Here is a 19026-nt window from a genome sequence, read left to right as displayed (position 1 = left end):
TGTGAATGCTTTTCAAGCATTCACACTAATAAAGATTAGAAGAACAATACTGTGAATGCTTTTCAAGCATTCACACTAACTAGAAAGTGCATTTTCTGAAGAAACTGCAGTGTGAATGCTTGAATCTGAATGTATGCACTGAAATGAATTAATTGCTGAATTTTGAGTTAAAAATATTGAATGAGATTAAAAAAAAACAAAAAAAAAAAACGAATTTAACCTGAAAACAAAGGTGCTGAACTGCTAAAAGCTGAAGGTTACACAGAAGAAGGAGTTGGAAAAAAACTGAAAATGTTTTAAATGTAAATTAGAAAACCCTAAGAAATGAGAAAAGAACATTTAGAGTCAGAAAACATCTGAATGAATATTAAAAGGTCATATTCTTTGAATCACTGAATGACTCAAATGTGATCCCTCCACTTTGATCCACACAGTTTAAAAAGTTTAAATGCCTGAGCTTTGAAAGATACGGTGTTGGAAAGAGAACAATAATGGCGACAATTTGAGGGTAAAATGATGGCTGTAACACTGTGGACACAGCAGCAGTTGAAAGAGAAGTGTTTAAGATGAATCTTGGTACAGTGGCAGGCAGAGCTCGTTAAGCAGGCAGGTGTGAGCCTGGTTGCTATAGTGACCGCACCCAATGGCTCCATACACACGTACACAGACATGCGCCTCACTTTTGCTGCTTAAAATGAACAGAAAAGTCAGGCCGAAACAAATCGCTCCCAAATGAAAAGTAAAAGTCGTATTGACAAAATTCTTTCACCGTGAGCGACAGCAATGTCTAGTCTACCTAATTCTCAGTTTTCATGCCTGTGGAGCTTATTATATGGACGTGGTGACAGTGGAAAGACACCATGCTCTTCTGATTTTCAAACGAACCTTCTGAGCCATTTTAACATTAGAGTCTATGGAAGAGTTGGAGGGAGGAGGCTGTGCATTGGTGACATTTATGAAAGAACCATAACACCTAGTACAATAGTAAACACATTGGATGAAAGAGGACAGCCATGGCTACGTTTTGAGGGTAAAATCATACCTGTAGAGCAAACGCTGTGGACACAGCAGCAGTTTTAAAAAAGATTTTAAGATTAATTTTTTTGCTCCTCTCACTCTAGCAGTTGAGCTGTCTCACTCTAGCCCCAACATTCCGTCCCATACACACCCATTATAAACTCTGAAACGGCTGAAAAAACATCATGAAACTTAAACTGGAACTGAAGAAAAAGTATAATAGATATTGAAAAGATAAATACAAGTTGAATAGTTGAATGTCTTGTCTTCGTTTTAAAGTTTGAATGGTGGCTCTATGTGAACGTATGTTGAAGTAGTAAGAGTTTAAAAATGAGTAAGTTGAATGAGAATTTGAAGGGTCTCCCCATTGAAATACATGGGAAATTTTTGTTGAATAAAGTTGAATAAAATTAAAAATATAAATGTTAAAAATGAGAAAAATAGAAGCAGTCATGTCCAAAATAATAGGAATCTAACGATGTTTGAATGGTTTTTCTAAGTTGAACAGTTTTGAAGGAGTAGGCTTTCAAAAAACGTACGGAATAAGAAAATATAACTAGAAAGTGCATTTTCTGAAGAAACTGCAGTGTGAATGCTTGAATCTGAATGTATGCACTGAAATGAATTAATTGCTGAATGTTAAGTTAAAAATCTGAATGAGCTGGAAAATACAGAATTTTTAACCTGAAAATAAAAGTGCAGAACTTTTGAAAGCTGATGTTCACACAGAAGAAGTTGGAAAAAGCTAAGCATGTTTAAAATGTAAATAATAAAAAGATGAGTAATGACAAAAGAAAATTTAGAGTCAGAAAACCTCTGAATGAATATTAAAAGTTCATATTCTTCTAATTGAAATGAACTTAAAAGATGAACAAACATTCTGCAGAAAATACAAACTTTAATATACAGCATGATGTTTTTCAGACATATACACATGTGTATATCATGTTTAATAGTATTACATACATCAATTTGTTTTGTATGTCATAGAAAATAACATAAAAATCTTAAGTCATATTTTACAGCTTCTTTCTGAAAAGGACTGGTAGAATAAAGAAAAATAACTAAATTAAATAACTAAATAAAAAATAATGAGCAACATATGAAATACATGAAAATTCAACTTTTAAAACCACAATCCTGAACCTTTAAATTGTGTTGGTTTCTTAGAACATGGCTGAACAGCTGTTTCTATCGGTCTACTTAATCTTCTGATCTGTCTACACCTCTTTTTATTACTCATTCTTTTTTATGTTTTAATGTAAACAGAGTCCACACAGTGGTAAAAGAGAACTGTATAGAGATTTGTGAGTAAACTCAAATGAAAGCCTAAGGTGGTGACACAGTTTAACACATGCAAATAATCAAATAAACACATTAGTCCTTTTTGTGAACATGGATAAATAAGTATCAATACAGCATTGTTCAGCCATGCCACTAAATGCTTTTTTACACATTGTTTTAACCTGGGCTCAGACACAAAGTCCCAAATTTAGTTAGTCCCTGACTTTGAGTTGTGGTTATGACTAATTATTATACACAAGGCTTTATCTATCTAAACTCTAAGGACACAAATATGAAAAAACCTATACTTACCAGCTGATACCCCACACTACACACTAGGTGTGCCATGTGACCTGAAACTTTGGTACAAAATCATCATAATCATTCTGTTAACACTGTTTTTTAACACTGTTTGTGTTGCTGTTCAGCAGTTTAAAATGTTTTAGAGTGGATTACATGGAATGAATTTGAATTTTCTTGGGGGTTTTTGTATGTGTTTCGTTCTCAGCAGATTTTTTCTTCCATACTGTTGAATTCCAGTTACCACATTTCTGGTCATATGACATCCCAAGTGCCCACTTAAAAAAATCCCTACAGTTAATTCAACATTAAAACAAAATAAAAAAATGTTAAATAAATAAAGGTTTGCTCTGTGATGAAATACTAAATAAGCATACATTGTACAGAGCACTAACAATGAAAACAATCCTTTAGCCTGTTGATCAGAGAGAGGCAGTCATTATGTCCATTTAAAACCTGTAATCACAGAGCACAATGTTTCTGTGAAACTATGAAGTCCCATATGATCCTCATCACGTCCAGTGACTTCAGAGTGGATCCTCCCTGTCATCCGGCCAGTGTTTGATGTGTGGCAAGCAGCACAGAAGCAGGATAGCTGAGGACTTTAAAAGAAGAGCAGAAAACGGGAACATATGTAGTTGTAAATGTAAATATCAGTGATACTTGTCTTGTCAAAGGGAATAAAATAATGAAAATGTTAACTTACACACTCATTTAGAGAGGATCTTGACACTGCACAGAGGAGGCACAGTCAGTCTGACAATGATGGTGATCTCCAGGGATGTTTTCCTGCAGCAACATTCCTGCCAACTGGCCATATGATCCAGAGTAGTTGGTTTGTAATGAACAGAAAGGTGTATATGTTAGGTAGTGTGCACTCAGAGCTGGTCCTAAGAAACAAACACATCCTGTAATAAACTGAATACCTGTAGTAGTGCTGCTGCAAATATGAAGCCCTTCTATCATGAGTGGTTTCAAAGAAGGTGTTTTGGAGGCTCGGTCACAGAAACTGTGCAGTCTGTTCAGTCCTGAGTGTCTCAGCTCTGATGGGGATGGATCACAGAGGGAAACACCTGAGTACAGACATTACAATACACTCTAACACTCCTAAGGTCAAGTGAAAACACAATTTAAACACTTTACAAAGAATGAATACATGTTTTCATGGAAATTATGTCATTAACCCTTTTTGTTGTGAGTAAATCTCACCGACTGCTTGTGGGACAAGCTAGAAGGAGGACTTATCACAGAATGTCTCCTGTGCTCCAGATGTGAAGTCTCACGCTCTGATCGTACGGCGATGAAGATGGTGATGATGAAGCCTCTCTGATCTGTGGCATTACAGTTTCTAGCTGCTATGTGCTTCACACTGTTGGATCTTACATGTGAAGCTTGGAGAAGACACAGGAGGACTGTGTCTCTCTTAAAAAAGAAAAAGAAAAAAGGAAACCTAACACCCCCCCCCCCCCTCAGCTCCCACCGTAAACCCCCCCCCCACTCAACTCCCCAACCTCACACCATCCAATGTCTATACAAATGTAGGGTATCAGCTGGTAACAGAAAGCAAGTGTTACATATGTACTACTTATGTAACACTGCTGAAACATTTCTGGCCAGAAATGTGCAGTTATCAACCCAGACCCACCCTGATGATTGCACTGGCCGAAACATGATAAAAGCTCATAAAAATGTATGTTTCATCGAAAGATTTGTCCAAAAATATAATCGTATACTTTTGAAAAAGTTTAAAGTTTATAACAAACCAAAATAATAACATTTTTGTAAATAGTATTTCAAAATAGAGGCACACATAAAGTGGCTTAACTGTCATTATTGCTGTAATTAGGTTTGTTTGTTTGTTTGTTTGTTTGTTTGTTTTTTTAAAAAGCAACCTTTAGTCATTATTGTTCTCTCAGAAACAATGAAGAAGAATTTATGTGTTGTGTAGGCAATCCTCTGGTCCACCCTCCCTCCCTCCCAGCCACGGTGAGACTGGGGCAGCCTGGCAGGATGTTGAAGCCTGGCTGCAGAGAGGATATGCCTACACTATTCATTTTAAACTGCTATATTTGATTTTTCTGACATTTATAGGTTACTGTTAGTGAATTTTAGATTTTCTGTGATAAATAAAATTGTCATCTTTTACTGATATCATTACTTAATTCATGTAATTGTATTTTATGTAAACAATTCAACCATTATACTGCAATGCAGAGCGTCAACTTTTAAATATCGCTCTACTTTCTTAAGTCATTCAACAATATAGAAATTACTTACTGTATTCAAAGATCTAGATCATGAATCATCACAGGACAATACACAGTATACTGGGTCATGGTAACTATGGTATGTCTTCATGACTCCAAAATGGAGACATCGATCTGGCTGAGAAATGAAAATTAGGTCAAGCAGTGTGTTCTTCTCTGTGGTAGGGGCAGTGATGACCTGTGCGTATCCCCTAGACTCAAACAACTCCATGATTGGTTTGTTTGCACTGGATAAAACATTCTCATTAAAATCACCACAAACTATGATGGGATGACAGTCCATGATCTCCAATGAGTCTAATAGGCTTACCAGGTTTTTCAGGAATGGCCTCAGAGTGTAGTCTGGAGGTCTGTATACAACTGCAATCAGAGCACTGACTGGTGCTTCAACCTTTAAAGCCAGAAATTCAAGGTCAGTTACATTATGGATGTACTGTTTTTCATGCACTTGAATGTCACTTTTCACATAAACAGCAACTCCACCACCACTTCTGTTTGCCATCTGGGGAAAGTTTGTGTAGGACAGGTGTCTGTTGCGTTTGAACAAATTGTAATTTTCCAAGTGGAGACTCTCTGCGACAAAAGAGCCCCGCAGGTGTGTTTCTGTTAGGCACAAAACATCTGCTAGACACAATTCATGGTGACTTTTGATGTCATTAATGTGAGCTGGCAGTCCCTCTGTATTATGATGAACAATGGTGAAAACCTCTGACCTGCTGAGGGTTTGTCTCACGTGTAGAAGAGGCATCATGTCATCAAGGTTGGCTTGTCTCATGTTCTCAAGTGCTGCAGTGATTTCTGGGTTGGTGAATATTTTTTTCTCCTCCATATCAAGAAGATACAGTCCACTGAGAGACGTCACTCTACTGACAGCTACGTAGGCCATGCCGGGCTCAAAAATGCTCTTAAGAGAGACAACAGCTGATGTAGTTGTCATACCCTGTACCTTATGTATTGTACATGCAAAGGCCAGCTTCACTGGGAACTGTCTTCGTACCACTCCTTTCTGCTTCAGATTCTCCTCTGCTCTCTCAATGTACACCATGTCGTCTGCTGGTGTGCGGTTATTCTTTCCAGATGTCTCATTATCCATTTTAAGTCCAAGTTTGATGATGTGTTGGTCGTTTTCAGAGTGAACTACTCTAAGTAGTTTTCCAAAAGCTCCATTAACCAAACCATTTTGTATGTCAATGTTTCTGGTGAGCATGACACGAGCTCCTTCTGCAACTTTCAGTGTGTCTGGTAACTCGTTTTTACCTCCTTTCAACGGTCTGTCTTGAAGTGCCATTCTGCCAGTTCTAGGATCTTTTCTATAATCATCTGCATGGATGTCAATGATATGAGTGTGGAGCAGAGCCAGTGTTGAAGAGTTGTGTGCATCCACTTCTTTATTAGTTGCAAAAATGTGCAATGCATCAGTCGGACAATGGGCTGGTTCAGTTATGGCCTGTAACAACAAATCTCTATCTGCTTCGCAAAGCTCATCCAACTTTCCTTTTACACGAATTCTGTTCAGCATCTCAGCAAAGACAACATCATCTTTCTGACGCATAATCTCAGTCAGAGTGATCATCTGAAAATGCTCCCGCCACAGGTCGATCTCGGACGGGTCGTGCACACAGAGAGGTTTAGACTGTCGCACTGGGGGTAGCTGATAGAAGTCTCCGACAGCAATGACTGACATGCCTCCAAAGGGTCTCCGAGTCCCTTTGATCTGTTTGAGTCTTGCATCTACATATGCAAAGAGATGTCTTGACACCATAGACACTTCGTCAATGACGATTATTTCAGCATTCAAAAGTTCTGATCTGACTTCATCCAGCTGATTGCCAAGTCCCTGAATGGGAGGTTTTAAGCTTCTCGGGAGCTTGAGAAGAGAATGCAGTGTTGTTCCAGAAATGTTAAAAGCTGCAGTCCCAGTGAAAGCAGTTAACAGGACAGTGGGTTTTGATATGTCAACGTCGTCTGCATATCTGGGCACTTTGCTCAGTATCTTAGATGCTTCTGAGTAGATGCATTTGATAAGATGTGATTTTCCTGTTCCAGCACCACCATTAATATAAAAGAAAAACTGCTCTGGATTTAGAGCACAGACTCTTTTAATGCACCAGTCTCTAACTGCATAAAATATGCAGGCTTGCTTCTTATTCAGATTTTGAAACATCTGACGTAACAATGTGGGATCAATAGCAGGGGGTTCCCTGATGGCTCTGACTTCTGTTGAAGCATCAGCCTGACGGCTGTAGTCGGGCACATCTTCCTGTTCATTTTCATTGTCTCGCTCTCTTTCTTGTTCAACAAGTGGCAACCTTACGAGATCTGATTCAGGTGCCAGATTACACCATTCGTCAGTCACACCTCTGTTCTGCTCATATTCCTCAACAGCGCTCTCGATCTCCTCACTGTTTTTCTCATATTTTTCTCTGTTTCTTTTGACAATGTGTTGCACGTACTCAAGACGGTCAGTACCTGGCAGCTGTACACAGCCAGCACCATAGAAAGCCTGATAGGTTGGCAACGATGGTGTTTTCAGTTCGTGGTCTGAACGATGAGGAAGGTACAGTTTAAGCAGTCTTCCGTAATATTGCTCTGGATGTTTTTCTTGTGAGCAGCGGTGAAATCTGATGATAGCAGGCTTATTGTTTTTGCGCCTTTGCACAAACCCCATCTCATTGAGAAGGGGCAAAACATCTTTACCTTTTTTCTGTTGGCCATAGACAATCCTGCAAGTAGCAGCAAAGTCTGCCATGCACATCTCCTCATACTCTGGTGTTTCAGGTCTGGCTTTGTATTTGTCATTCAAAGATGTCATCCAAACATTGGAAGACTCAGGTGTTGTGTTGTCCAGAACTGACAGGGGACGACTCATTTTCACAGGATTATCATCAGTTGGAATGAATATTACAGCACGTGAACATTGCTTCATGTGAAGACCACATGCACGAGCAACACACTCCTGTGCACTGATCTCTCGCTTCTTTGAATATGCCTGCATGACGGCTCTCATTTCATCGCACTCATTTACACTGTCCTTATGGGAGTTCTCAATGACAGTTTTCAGGTACTCAGATAGCCCGCCCTCTTTTTTTGATATATATTTCATTAAATAATTTGCAGCGCCGAAAGCATCTAAAACAAAGCTTATGTCGATATTACTGTTCCAGGCTTCAAGCAGATGTGGATTATAGCCATTTATCCAAGAGTCTTTTGGATCACGCTTTAGTATGATCGTACTCCTCATGTTCATTTTATTCAGGTATCTCTCATATTCTGCATGTGTCAACTTGCATCTTTCCAAGAGCTGCTCTAAACTCATGGAAGCAGTTTCAGGTTCATTCAGCAGCTGGTTCAGTGGTCTGAGCTTGTTCTTTGCCGTTTCTACTTCCAGTGCATCATCCTCACTGGGTCTTGTGATCATTGTCTCATTGCAGGGTGGTTTGGGAAAACCAAAACGGCACCCGGAGCTTAAACTCCTAAAGCACGTCTTTGTGTGGTTCTTACTGTGTTTTTGCACTTCTGTTACTTTTTTGTACAGTTCGGGTTGTTTATGTGGATCAGGCAGCTGAGCTGTGATGTATTTGTTTATAAAATCAACAACAGTTTGCTCATCATCCTCCTCAAACACAGGAGCACCTTCTACCCACAGGAGACAGTGTATGTGTGGGCTTCCTCTGTGCTGAAACTCAACTCTGTAAAAGTAGTCAATGACTTTGCCAAGTGGCTCTGCGGGAGATAAGAGTAAATCTCTGAATAATGCTTCAACTCTCTTGTCAAACATGCGCATTGTTGTGACAGGATTGCTTCTCAGGATGTCACACTTTGCTGACCAGTCGAGTCCTTCAAAATTCACTTGTTCACCTTGCTGCCTTGTTATTGCCTCGATCACTTCAGGCCAGCGCATTTCAGCAGCTGAAAATGTGCAAAAGAACGTGGGAGTTCCCAACTGTCTGATCATGGCAAAAAGATCTCTTGTTGTTTTCTCCCAATAGGCTGGGGTTCCTCTCAGAGGCTGCATGAATCTCACTGCATCTTTATTTCGCACCAGTTTCTCCACCTCATGTTTATCTTGTAACATGCCTGAGGTTATTTTTCTACCATCTCTGGTCAGAGGCTTTGCCTTCCTTAACTGTACTGTCATGCTGGATGTAGCCAAGTGTATTTCAGTCACAAACTGTGCAAAGAACAAATAGTTTGTGTCTTTGGCAAAACGATCATCAATGCAGAAAAGTCTTGATTTGAAATACCCACTGGGGGATACTTTGATCAGCCTTCTTTCATCAAGTGTGTTTTGGCCTGTAGGAAACTGCACAGGGAAGGCCATGGCCTCCAGTTTAGGTGTTTTGAAAAAACTTATTGGATTGTTTCTCTCTGCAGGAGCAACAGAGTAGATTCCTTCACTGAAACATAATATCTCCTCAGCCACATCAGGGGGCTGCAAACAGGACTCGAGTGCAAAACCACCATTAGTCAGTCCATCTGCTTGCTCTGAATCATCTCTCATCTGTTCATGCGATTGTTCACCATCACAGGGTAACATGTCAATGTCCTGTTCATTTATATTTTGTGCTTCACTCAGTGCATTTTTCTCACAGCTGTCAATTTCCATTAAATCAGCCTCATCATAATCGTCCTCATTCATGTTTTCATCATCATCATCATCTTCATCAGGAAGTGTTGGATCACACAGCTCAGCATCATCTCTGATGCTCACATCCTTATACTGTGGGTGAATCTGCTTGAGTTTATGCAGTGCTTGCACAAGTTTAGACCAGCTTACAGTCTGAAACAGCTGATGACCTTTGTAAGACAAGCGTCTCTTCAGTTTTACTCTCATGATCTGAGAATTAATTCTCAATCGAGGCAATGCTTCAACAGTTTCCTGTACCTCGGATGGGACACAGACCACATTTCCTCTAATTGCTCTTTGTCTGCCTTTGGGAAGAGGAATGATCTTGGCAAATGGTATGCACTTGGCTATGAGATGTCTCTCCAGTATGTTAAGATCAGACAGTTCAGGTGGAGTATCAGCAAGATCCAGTTTATTGGCAACAGCAAGCGCTGGCATGGATCCATTTTTAAGATGATCGTGGCAGGTGTGACAAATCCACTCTCTCTTTCTCTCATCGGGAACATTGCACTGCTCATTTCTGCAGTTTTCATCACAAACATGAACAAATCTTCCAGTCAAACATGTTGCAACCACATGTGGGTTTTTGACATACTTTGACCTTGTGCAGGGTCGCACTTGGTTTGGAAATGAAGCCTTGAAACAGACAGTACATGGGTATGATGGTCCAGCTTTGATTTGTGATTTGAACACAGATATGGCCTCGTTGATCACACTGTTGTCACTCTCTTGGGTTTGTCTGTTCACCCATCTGTATTTCCTTTTTATTTTCATGGCACATCTCATGTTGTGCATAATCCTGAATGCAAGATTACTTTGATACCTGTCTCGCATTAGTTGTTTCATTAGTTGTCTGTGTCTTACTCTGAATGCATTGTCACGTGCATAACGCTGAGTCACTCGAGATCTCTGTCTCTCTCTGAATTCAGGGTTTTCTTGATACCTTTTAGTTATATAGTTTTTTTTTTTTTGTCTAAATTCAGCATTGTCACAGTAGCGTCTTTTAATATATTGTTGTTGTTTCTTTCTAACTGTAGCATTCTCAGAAAAACGTTTTTTAACATATTGTTTTTGTTTCTTTCTGAATTCATCATTTTCACAGTAACGTCTTCTAATATATTGCTGTTGTTTCTGTCTGAATTCATCATTTTCACAGTAACGTCTTCTAATATATTGCTGTTGTTTCTGTCTGAATTCATCATTTTCACAGTAACGTCTTCTAATATATTGCTGTTGTTTCTGTCTGAATTCATCATTTTCACAGTAACGTCTTTTCATATACTGTTGTTGTTTTTGTCTAACTTCAGGATTGTTTTTATATGTCTCGCTTGTGCAAGATTTTTTCTTTTCTTTGTGATCTTTATTTGAAGCATACTTTTGTCGTTCTTTCCTTTTTTGGTTTTCTTTTCTCTGATTTCTGGGTTTCTCTGATGCCATTAATCTTCTTTTCCTTTTTTGCCTTTGTTGTTTATTAACTTTTTTCACTTTTTGTAAAACTATATCAGAAAGGTCACAGGCAGCAACATTTGTTATGGCAGCATTTGATTGACATGAAAAAGCATCACTTGATGGAAGGAAACTTAATTCACTGCATAGTTCTTCAGTTGGTATATTAGGAGGTTCATTCTGATCTTCATATGATGTGAACTGAGTCATGTGGACTTCTTTTTGTTTCACCAGTGGCGTACAAATGGACATTTGACAAAAGATATTTTCAGTCGGATCAGTGGTTGTGTTTCTCCTTGGAGTAGAGGGGTTTGCTTCATCAACAGTTGTATCAGAGTGAGTAGGTGCCACAGCAGTGGCAGCTGTTGGTCTGCAGACTGTGTCTGTGATAGTATCACTCAGGTTGACTGTGCTCATACTGTAGAACTGCACAGGCTTCAGTTCATAGTTACAAGAGGGTGATATCTCCATCATTTCATAAGAATCTTGTAGCCTCTTAATCATGTCACTGAGGAGTGTGAATTTCAGCATCACAGCTGTACCACGATTACGTGACTGTAGTAGTAGAGGAAGACCAATGGGTGTTCTGGGGTGTGGGTCAAAGAAACCATATATGCCTGATGTGGATCTGAACACTGCGATACACAATCCACTCATAATCAGTAAGGCATACTGCACATCTGACAACAGGCAGCTCAGTCCTGCTTCTAAGCTCAGAAAGGTATCTACTGCCTCCTCTGGAGGTTCTTCAAATGTCCCATACCGGGAAGGCTGTGTCATGTTGACATGATACATAGACCTGCGAGCATCAACTTTGTCTGGCAGCTCATCGGTAGCCAAATGAATATTTTTAGGAAATCTTTTCTTGGCCTCTTTGTACATCACATCACCTTTATCCAAGACCAGATTAAGGTCAGCTGTAGTCATGTTTTCATTCTCATGAAGGAAAGCAAGAAATGTGAGTGAGTTACATGTGCACTGCTTGTTTCTGGAGTCTCCATATTTAGGATGAGCCTGGCTGCGAGATGCACAGACATGTATAACAGAGGGCTGGTTTTCAAGGTTCAGTCTTTCTGCATGAGATGGTCCTGTCACATCACTGTGACAGCCTCTTTTCAAAAAATCAGCATAACCCACCTGTGGGTCACATGACACCTCATGTTGTTCATTAAATTCATGCTGCAGTCCACTCTTTACAGCATCAGCATAAGATACCTGTTGTACATGTGCAGGAACATGTTGACCTGCCTGTTTGACACTGTCAGAATTGGTCTTTGTAGACACACTGTCTTCTGCAGAGCTCTGAGGAAAATCAAACTCAGCTTGTTCACATGTTGGTACTTTGTGAAACTCATGAAACTTTTTCCAGCGTTGTTTTGCAGCTTGTGACTTTTTCTGCTTCCTTGGCATTTTCACACACTGCAAGTGTTTCTTAGTCTTTAGAAAATATGTTCACAAGATAAGAGTGGCACACACCAGGAGATGTTGTCTTTGTTTTTATATTTCAGTTTTTATTTGTCTTAAACAGTTGTCTTTCGTTTGACAGTTTGTTCTTCAGTTGAGAGAATATTATGCACTCTCTTTATTGGCTTGGCACAACTTAGCAGCAAGCCAAGAGTGAAAAACAGGTAGAGAGAAAATTTAGAAGAGAGAACAGGCAGAGCAGGAGAGACACGGCTGGGAAATCACAATCAAACCGTGAATTAGTTTTCTTTGTTTGTTCAGTTTGTTCTCAGGTAGAGGCAATATATGCACTCTTTATTGCTTTAATGGCTTGGCGTTTTTCAGCAGCAAGCCAAGAGTGAAAAACAGGTAGAGAGAAAATTTAGCAGTGAGAACAGACAGAGCAGGAGAGACACGGCTTTAAATCAAACCGCAGATTTTTCTTTGTTTGTTCAGTTTGTTCATAGGTTGAGGCAAAATATGCACTCTTTATTGCTTTGTTGGCTTGGCGTTTTTCAGCAGCAAGCCAAGAGTGAAAAACAGGTAGAGAGAAAATTTAGCAGAGAGAACAGACAGAGCAGGAGAGACACGGCTTTAAATCAAACCGCAAAAGGATTGTTGGTTTGGCAAAATTTCTCACAAACCACAGAGTGAAATACAGATGGAAAGAAGGCAGAGACAATAGGTGGAGCAGGACAGAGGATAGAGGGGTTGGGGGGTTGGGATGTGAGAGAGAAGACTGGAGATCTGGTCCTTGTTCTTCTTCTTCTACACACTCTGAACAAAAAACAAGAAAAAAAATAATTTTATTAAAATTATATCACATGGTAATTGTATGAACTAAATGTGACTACTGCAAAAGGACAAAACAAATATTCAAGCTAAACTGTTGTCGGCTGCCATGTGCAAAAAGTTGCATAATTGGGCACTTTTTAAAAGAATAAATATTTAATTAAATTCAGCAATAATATTTTTAAATACAAATATGATTGAGTGAATCATTAATTAATCACATGTAGTGTGACTACAAAAATGTACGAAAAAAATATTTTAGCCCAATTGTTAAGCTGCACTTATGTGTATTTATTATAAAATTGTGTTTAAAAGGTCTAGCACAAAGTTTGAACCCATCACTTTACAGCTTATATTAGTCATATTATTTTTTTATTTTGGTCTACTTCTCTTACAGTATGTGCACACCTACCAGGCAAAGCACAGTGTCAGTCAGGTTCCTGAAAGAAACGAGAAATAATACGTTAGTTGTCTGTACAGTGTTATCAGACTAACAGAAATACAAAGCCCACACGACATGATACACTGAACTTCTAGTCAGCAGGGTAATTATAGAGTAATATAGCACACCAACTGATACAGCAGTCATTTTACAATTCAAACTAGTTAACTGAAGTATTGCCACTTATGTAAGGCTACTGTTAGACTGTTACTAGCCTTAGCATTGCTGCTAGCGCTAGCATTCCGGCTAGCATTAGCACTTCAGTTAGTGTTAGCAATGCAGCTAGCGTTAGCATTGCAGCTAGCGTTAGCATTGCAGCTAGCGTTAGCAATGCTGCTAGCGCTAGCAATGTTGCTAGCGCTAGCACTCTTACTGTTAAAACTGAGCCACAATGGCAATAATAAAGCTAATTTCTTACTTTTGTCTCACTGACCGGCAAGAAATATCACAGGAATATTATTTTTGTCAGTTAACAACTGCTAAGGCTAGTGTTAGCACTATAGCTAGCGTTAGCATTGTTGCTAGCATTAGCATCGAAGCTAGCGTTAGCACTGCTGCTAACAGCAAAACATCATAAACGTATATAAATGATAGCGAAGGTTATTCTTTTTTCTTTCTTCTTTGAATTCTTTTTAACTCTGTTGGACTTGATATGTGAGTTTAAATGTCAAACATGTATTTTTTCCATCATAAAAATAAAACACTGCAGTACTGAGTGTACTGTACTTACCACAGCAGAGAGCGAAGCGGAATGACGACAGTTGGTCCAGTGATAGGTTAAAAACAGATGAGGCGTTCAGGTGGTGCTTGGAAATTTGACCATCAGTTTGAACAGCAATAATGAGCATATACATGTCTGTGTGTTGGTCTCTGTGTGTGACAGACATAGAGAGATAGAGGGAAAAAATACACTATACTAGTGTACAAATTGGTACTTTTTGCCCAAGTATAAGCGAATGAGTGACATACAGAAAAACAGGGCAACTGGCATTAAATGAGCAAATAAAAAGTATTAAATCTTGAACTGTTTTGTGGGTTTTATTTTAAGACTACTTTGAGTGTATTCGTGGGGAGATAAACTATACAGACTATAAACAGAAACATTAAATGAGATTAGATTAGTTAAACGTTAGTTAAAAGGTGGGGAAATTAACTACAGACCAATAGATGCTGAGAGCTTTAATTATCCAGTCAGAAAGGATGATTTTGAAGTCATCAACTGACTCCAACTGCCCAGATCTGAAAAACCTTTGTGCCAATCACAATGCTCTACTTAGTTGGCATATACTAACTAGTGACAAACTATTAATCTGTGGCAAAACCCTGTCAAATCTGTCTTATTGTACTTTTGAAAAAGTTAATCTTACTACAATCTAACATTTTTAGGTTTAACCTTGGCAGAGTGAGAGAGAGCTCGTTAAGCAGGCAGGTGTGAGCCTGGTTGCTATAGTAACTGCACCCAATGGCTCCATACACACGACACAGACATGCGCCTCACTTTTGCTGCTTAAAATGAACAGAAAAGTCAGGCCGAAACAAATTCTTCCCAAATGAAAAGTACATGTCGTGTTGACAAAATTCTTTCACCGTGAGCGACAGCAATGTCTAGTCTACTGAATTCTCAGTTTTCATGTCTGTGGAGTTTATTATATGGACGTGGTGACAGTGGAAAGACACCATGCTCTTCTGATTTTCAAACGAACCTTCTGAGCCATTTTAACATTAGAGTCTATGGAAGAGTTGGAGGGAGGAGGCTGTGCATTGGTGACATTTATGAAAGAACCATAACACCTAGTACAATAGTAAACACATTGGATGAAAGAGGACAGCCATGGCTACGTTTTGAGGGTAAAATCATACCTGTAGAGCAAACGCTGCGGACACAGCAGCAGTTTTAAAAAAGATTTTAAGATTATTTTTTTTGCTCCTCTCACTCTAGCAGTTGAGCTGCCTCACTCTAGCCCCAACATTCCGTCCCATACACACCCATTATAAACTCTGAAACGGGTGAAAAAACATCATGAAACTTAAACTGGAACTGAAGAAAAAGTATAATAGATATTGAAAAGATAAATACAAGTTGAATAGTTGAATGTCTTGTCTTCGTTTTAAAGTTTGAATGGTGGCTCTATGTGAACGTATGTTGAAGTAGTAAGAGTTTAAAAATGAGTAAGTTGAATGAGAATTTGAAGGGTCTCCCCATTGAAATACATGGGAAATTTTTGTTGAATAAAGTTGAATAAAATTAAAAATATAAATGTTAAAAATGAGAAAAATACAAGCAATCATGTCCAAAAGAATAGGAATCTAACGGTGTTTGAATGGTTTTTCTAAGTTGAATGGTTTTGAAGGAGTAGGCTTTCAAAAAACGTACGGAATAGATAATAATAATAAAATGGAATAATAAAGATTAGAAGAACAATACTGTGAATGCTTTTCAAGCATTCACACTAATAATAAAGATTCGAATAACAATACTGTGAATGCTTTTCAAGCATTCACACTAATAATAATAATAAAGATTCGAATAACAATACTGTGAATGCTTTTCAAGCATTCACACTAATAATAACTAGAAAGTGCATTTTCTGAAGAAACTGCAGTGTGAATGCTTGAATCTGAATGTATGCATTGAAATGAAATAATTACTGAATTTAAGTTAAAAATATTGAATGAGATAAAAAAAAAAAACCCGAATTTAACCTGAAAACAAAAGTGCTGAACTGCTAAAAGCTGAAGGTTACACAGAAGAAGAAGTTGGAAAAAAGCTGAAAATGTTTTAATTGTAAATTAGAAAAACCTAAGAAATGAGAAAAGAACATTTAGAGTCAGAAAACATCTGAAAGAATATTAAAAGGTCATATTCTTTGAATCACTGAATGACTCAAATGTGATCCCTCCGCTTGGATCCACACAGTTTAAAAAGTTTAAATGCCTGAGCTTTGAAAGACAAGATGTTGGAAAGAGAACAATAATGGCGACAATTTGAGGGTAAAATGATGGCTGTAACACTGTGGACACAGCAGCAGTTGAAAGAGAAGTGCTTAAGATGAATCTTGGGACAGTGGCAGGCAGAGCTCGTTAAGCAGGCAGGTGTGAGCCTGGTTGCTATAGTGACTGCACCCAATGGCTCCATACACACGTACACAGACATGCGCCTCACTTTTGCTGCTTAAAATGAACAGAAAAGTCAGGCCGAAACAAATCGCTCCCAAATGAAAAGTATAGGTCGTATTGACGAAATTCTTTCACCGTGAGCGGCAGCAATGTCCACTCTACCTAATTCTCAGTTTTCATGCCTGTGGAGTTTATTATATGGACGTGGTGACAGTGTAAAAACACCATGCTCTTCTGATTTTCAAACCAACCTTCTGAGCCGTTTTAACATTAGAGTCTATGGAAGAGTTGGAGGGAGGAGGCTGTGCATTGGTGACATTTATGAAAGAACCGTAACACCTAGGACAATAGTAAACACATTGGATGAAAGAGGACAGCCATGGCTACGTTTTGAGGGTAAAATCATACCTGTAGAGCAAACGCTGTGGACACAGCAGCAGTTTTAAAAAAGATTTTAAGATTAATTTTTTTGCTCCTCTCACTCTAGCAGTTGAGCTGCCTCACTCTAGCCCCAACATTCCGTCCCATACACACCCATTATAAACTCTGAAACGGGTGAAAAAACATCATGAAACTTAAACTGGAACTGAAGAAAAAGTATAATAGATATTGAAAAGATAAATACAAGTTGAATAGTTGAATGTCTTGTCTTCGTTTTAAAGTTTGAATGGTGGCTCTATGTCAATGTATGTGGAAGTAGATACAGTTTAAAGAGGAGGAAGTTGAATGAGAATTTGAAGGGTCTCCCCATTGAAATACATTATAAATTTTTGTTGAAAAAAGTTGAATAAAATTAAAAATATAAATGTTAAAAATGAGAAAAAATAGAAGCAATGTTGTCCAAAAGAATAGGAATCTAATGGTGTTTGAATGGTTTTTCTAAGTTGAACGGTTTTGAAGGAGTAGGCTTTCAAAAAACGTACGGAATAGATAATAATAATAATAAAATATAACTAGAAAGTGCATTTTCTGAAGAAACTGCAGTGTGAATGCTTGAATCTGAATGTATGCACTGAAATGAATTAATTGCTGAATTTTGAGTTAAAAATATTGAATGAGATAAAAAAAAAAAACAAAAAAAAAAAACGAATTTAACCTGAAAACAAAGGTGCTGAACTGCTAAAAGCTGAAGGTTACACAGAAGGAGGAGTTGGAAAAAAACTGAAAATGTTTTAAATGTAAATTAGAAAACCCTAAGAAATGAGAAAAGAACATTTAGAGTCAGAAAACATCTGAATGAATATTAAAAGGTCATATTCTTTGAATCACTGAATGACTAAAATGTGATCCCTCCACTTTGATCCACACAGTTTAAAAAATTTAAATGCCTGAGCTTTGAAAGACACTGTGTTGGAAAGAGAACAATAATGGCGACAATTTGAGGGTAAAATGATGGCTGTAACACTGTGGACACAGCAGCAGTTGAAAGAGAAGTGTTTAAGATGAATCTTGGTACAGTGGCAGGCAGAGCTCGTTAAGCAGGCAGGTGTGAGCCTGGTTGCTATAGTGACCGCACCCAATGGCTCCATACACACGTACACAGACATGCGCCTCACTTTTGCTGCTTAAAATGAACAGAAAAGTCAGGCCGAAACAAATCGCTCCCAAATGAAAAGTAAAAGTCGTATTGACAAAATTCTTTCACCGTGAGCGACAGCAATGTCTAGTCTACCTAATTCTCAGTTTTCATGCCTGTGGAGCTTATTATATGGACGTGGTGACAGTGTAAAGACACCATGCTCTTCTGATTTTCAAACGAACCTTCTGAGCCATTTTAACATTAGAGTCTATGGAAGAGTTGGAGGGAGGAGGCTGTGCATTGGTGACATTTATGAAAGAACCATAACACCTAGTACAATAGTAAACACATTGGATGAAAGAGGACAGCCATGGCTACGTTTTGAGGGTAAAATCATACCTGTAGAGCAAACGCTGCGGACACAGCAGCAGTTTTAAAAAAGATTTTAAGATTAATTTTGTTGCTCCTCTCACTCTAGCAGTTGAGCTGCCTCACTCTAGCCCCAACATTCCGTCCCATACACACCCATTATAAACTCTGAAACGGGTGAAAAAACATCATGAAACTTAAACTGGAACTGAAGAAAAAGTATAATAGATATTGAAAAGATAAATACAAGTTGAATAGTTGAATGTCTTGTCTTCGTTTTAAAGTTTGAATGGTGGCTCTATGTCAATGTATGTGGAAGTAGATACAGTTTAAAGAGGAGGAAGTTGAATGAGAATTTGAAGGGTCTCCCCATTGAAATACATTATAAATTTTTGTTGAAAAA

General features: G+C 38.4%; 2 protein-coding genes and 1 long non-coding RNA gene across 4 annotated transcripts in view; 1 reads left to right on the top strand and 2 right to left on the bottom strand.

The window, feature by feature from the left end:
- cygb2 (cytoglobin 2) overlaps positions 1-19026 on the top strand; it is a 104428-nt gene that overhangs the window by 8106 nt on the left and 77296 nt on the right. The gene's annotated exons all lie outside the window — the stretch shown is intronic.
- LOC309709287 lies at positions 2779-4040 on the bottom strand. The gene is made up of 3 exons (XR_014277467.1): positions 3528-4040; positions 3308-3411; positions 2779-3203 (listed from the first exon to the last, which is right to left on the bottom strand). It is a non-coding gene; the product is annotated as an uncharacterized lncRNA (long non-coding RNA).
- Positions 7331-13916, bottom strand: LOC309708800 (uncharacterized protein; the record flags this gene model as incomplete). The annotated part of the gene is made up of 3 exons (XM_082537089.1): positions 13589-13916; positions 10871-13159; positions 7331-7409 (listed from the first exon to the last, which is right to left on the bottom strand). Exons 2-3 carry the CDS (start codon positions 12349-12351, stop codon positions 7331-7333), a joined length of 1560 nt encoding a protein of 519 aa, XP_082393215.1. The 5' UTR covers positions 12352-13159; positions 13589-13916.

Source organism: Aulonocara stuartgranti (genome assembly GCF_965226115.1).
Source record: "Aulonocara stuartgranti genome assembly, chromosome: 6".
Taxonomy (NCBI): Eukaryota; Metazoa; Chordata; class Actinopteri; order Cichliformes; family Cichlidae; genus Aulonocara; species Aulonocara stuartgranti.
This window is presented reverse-complemented; position numbering and strand designations above follow the sequence as displayed.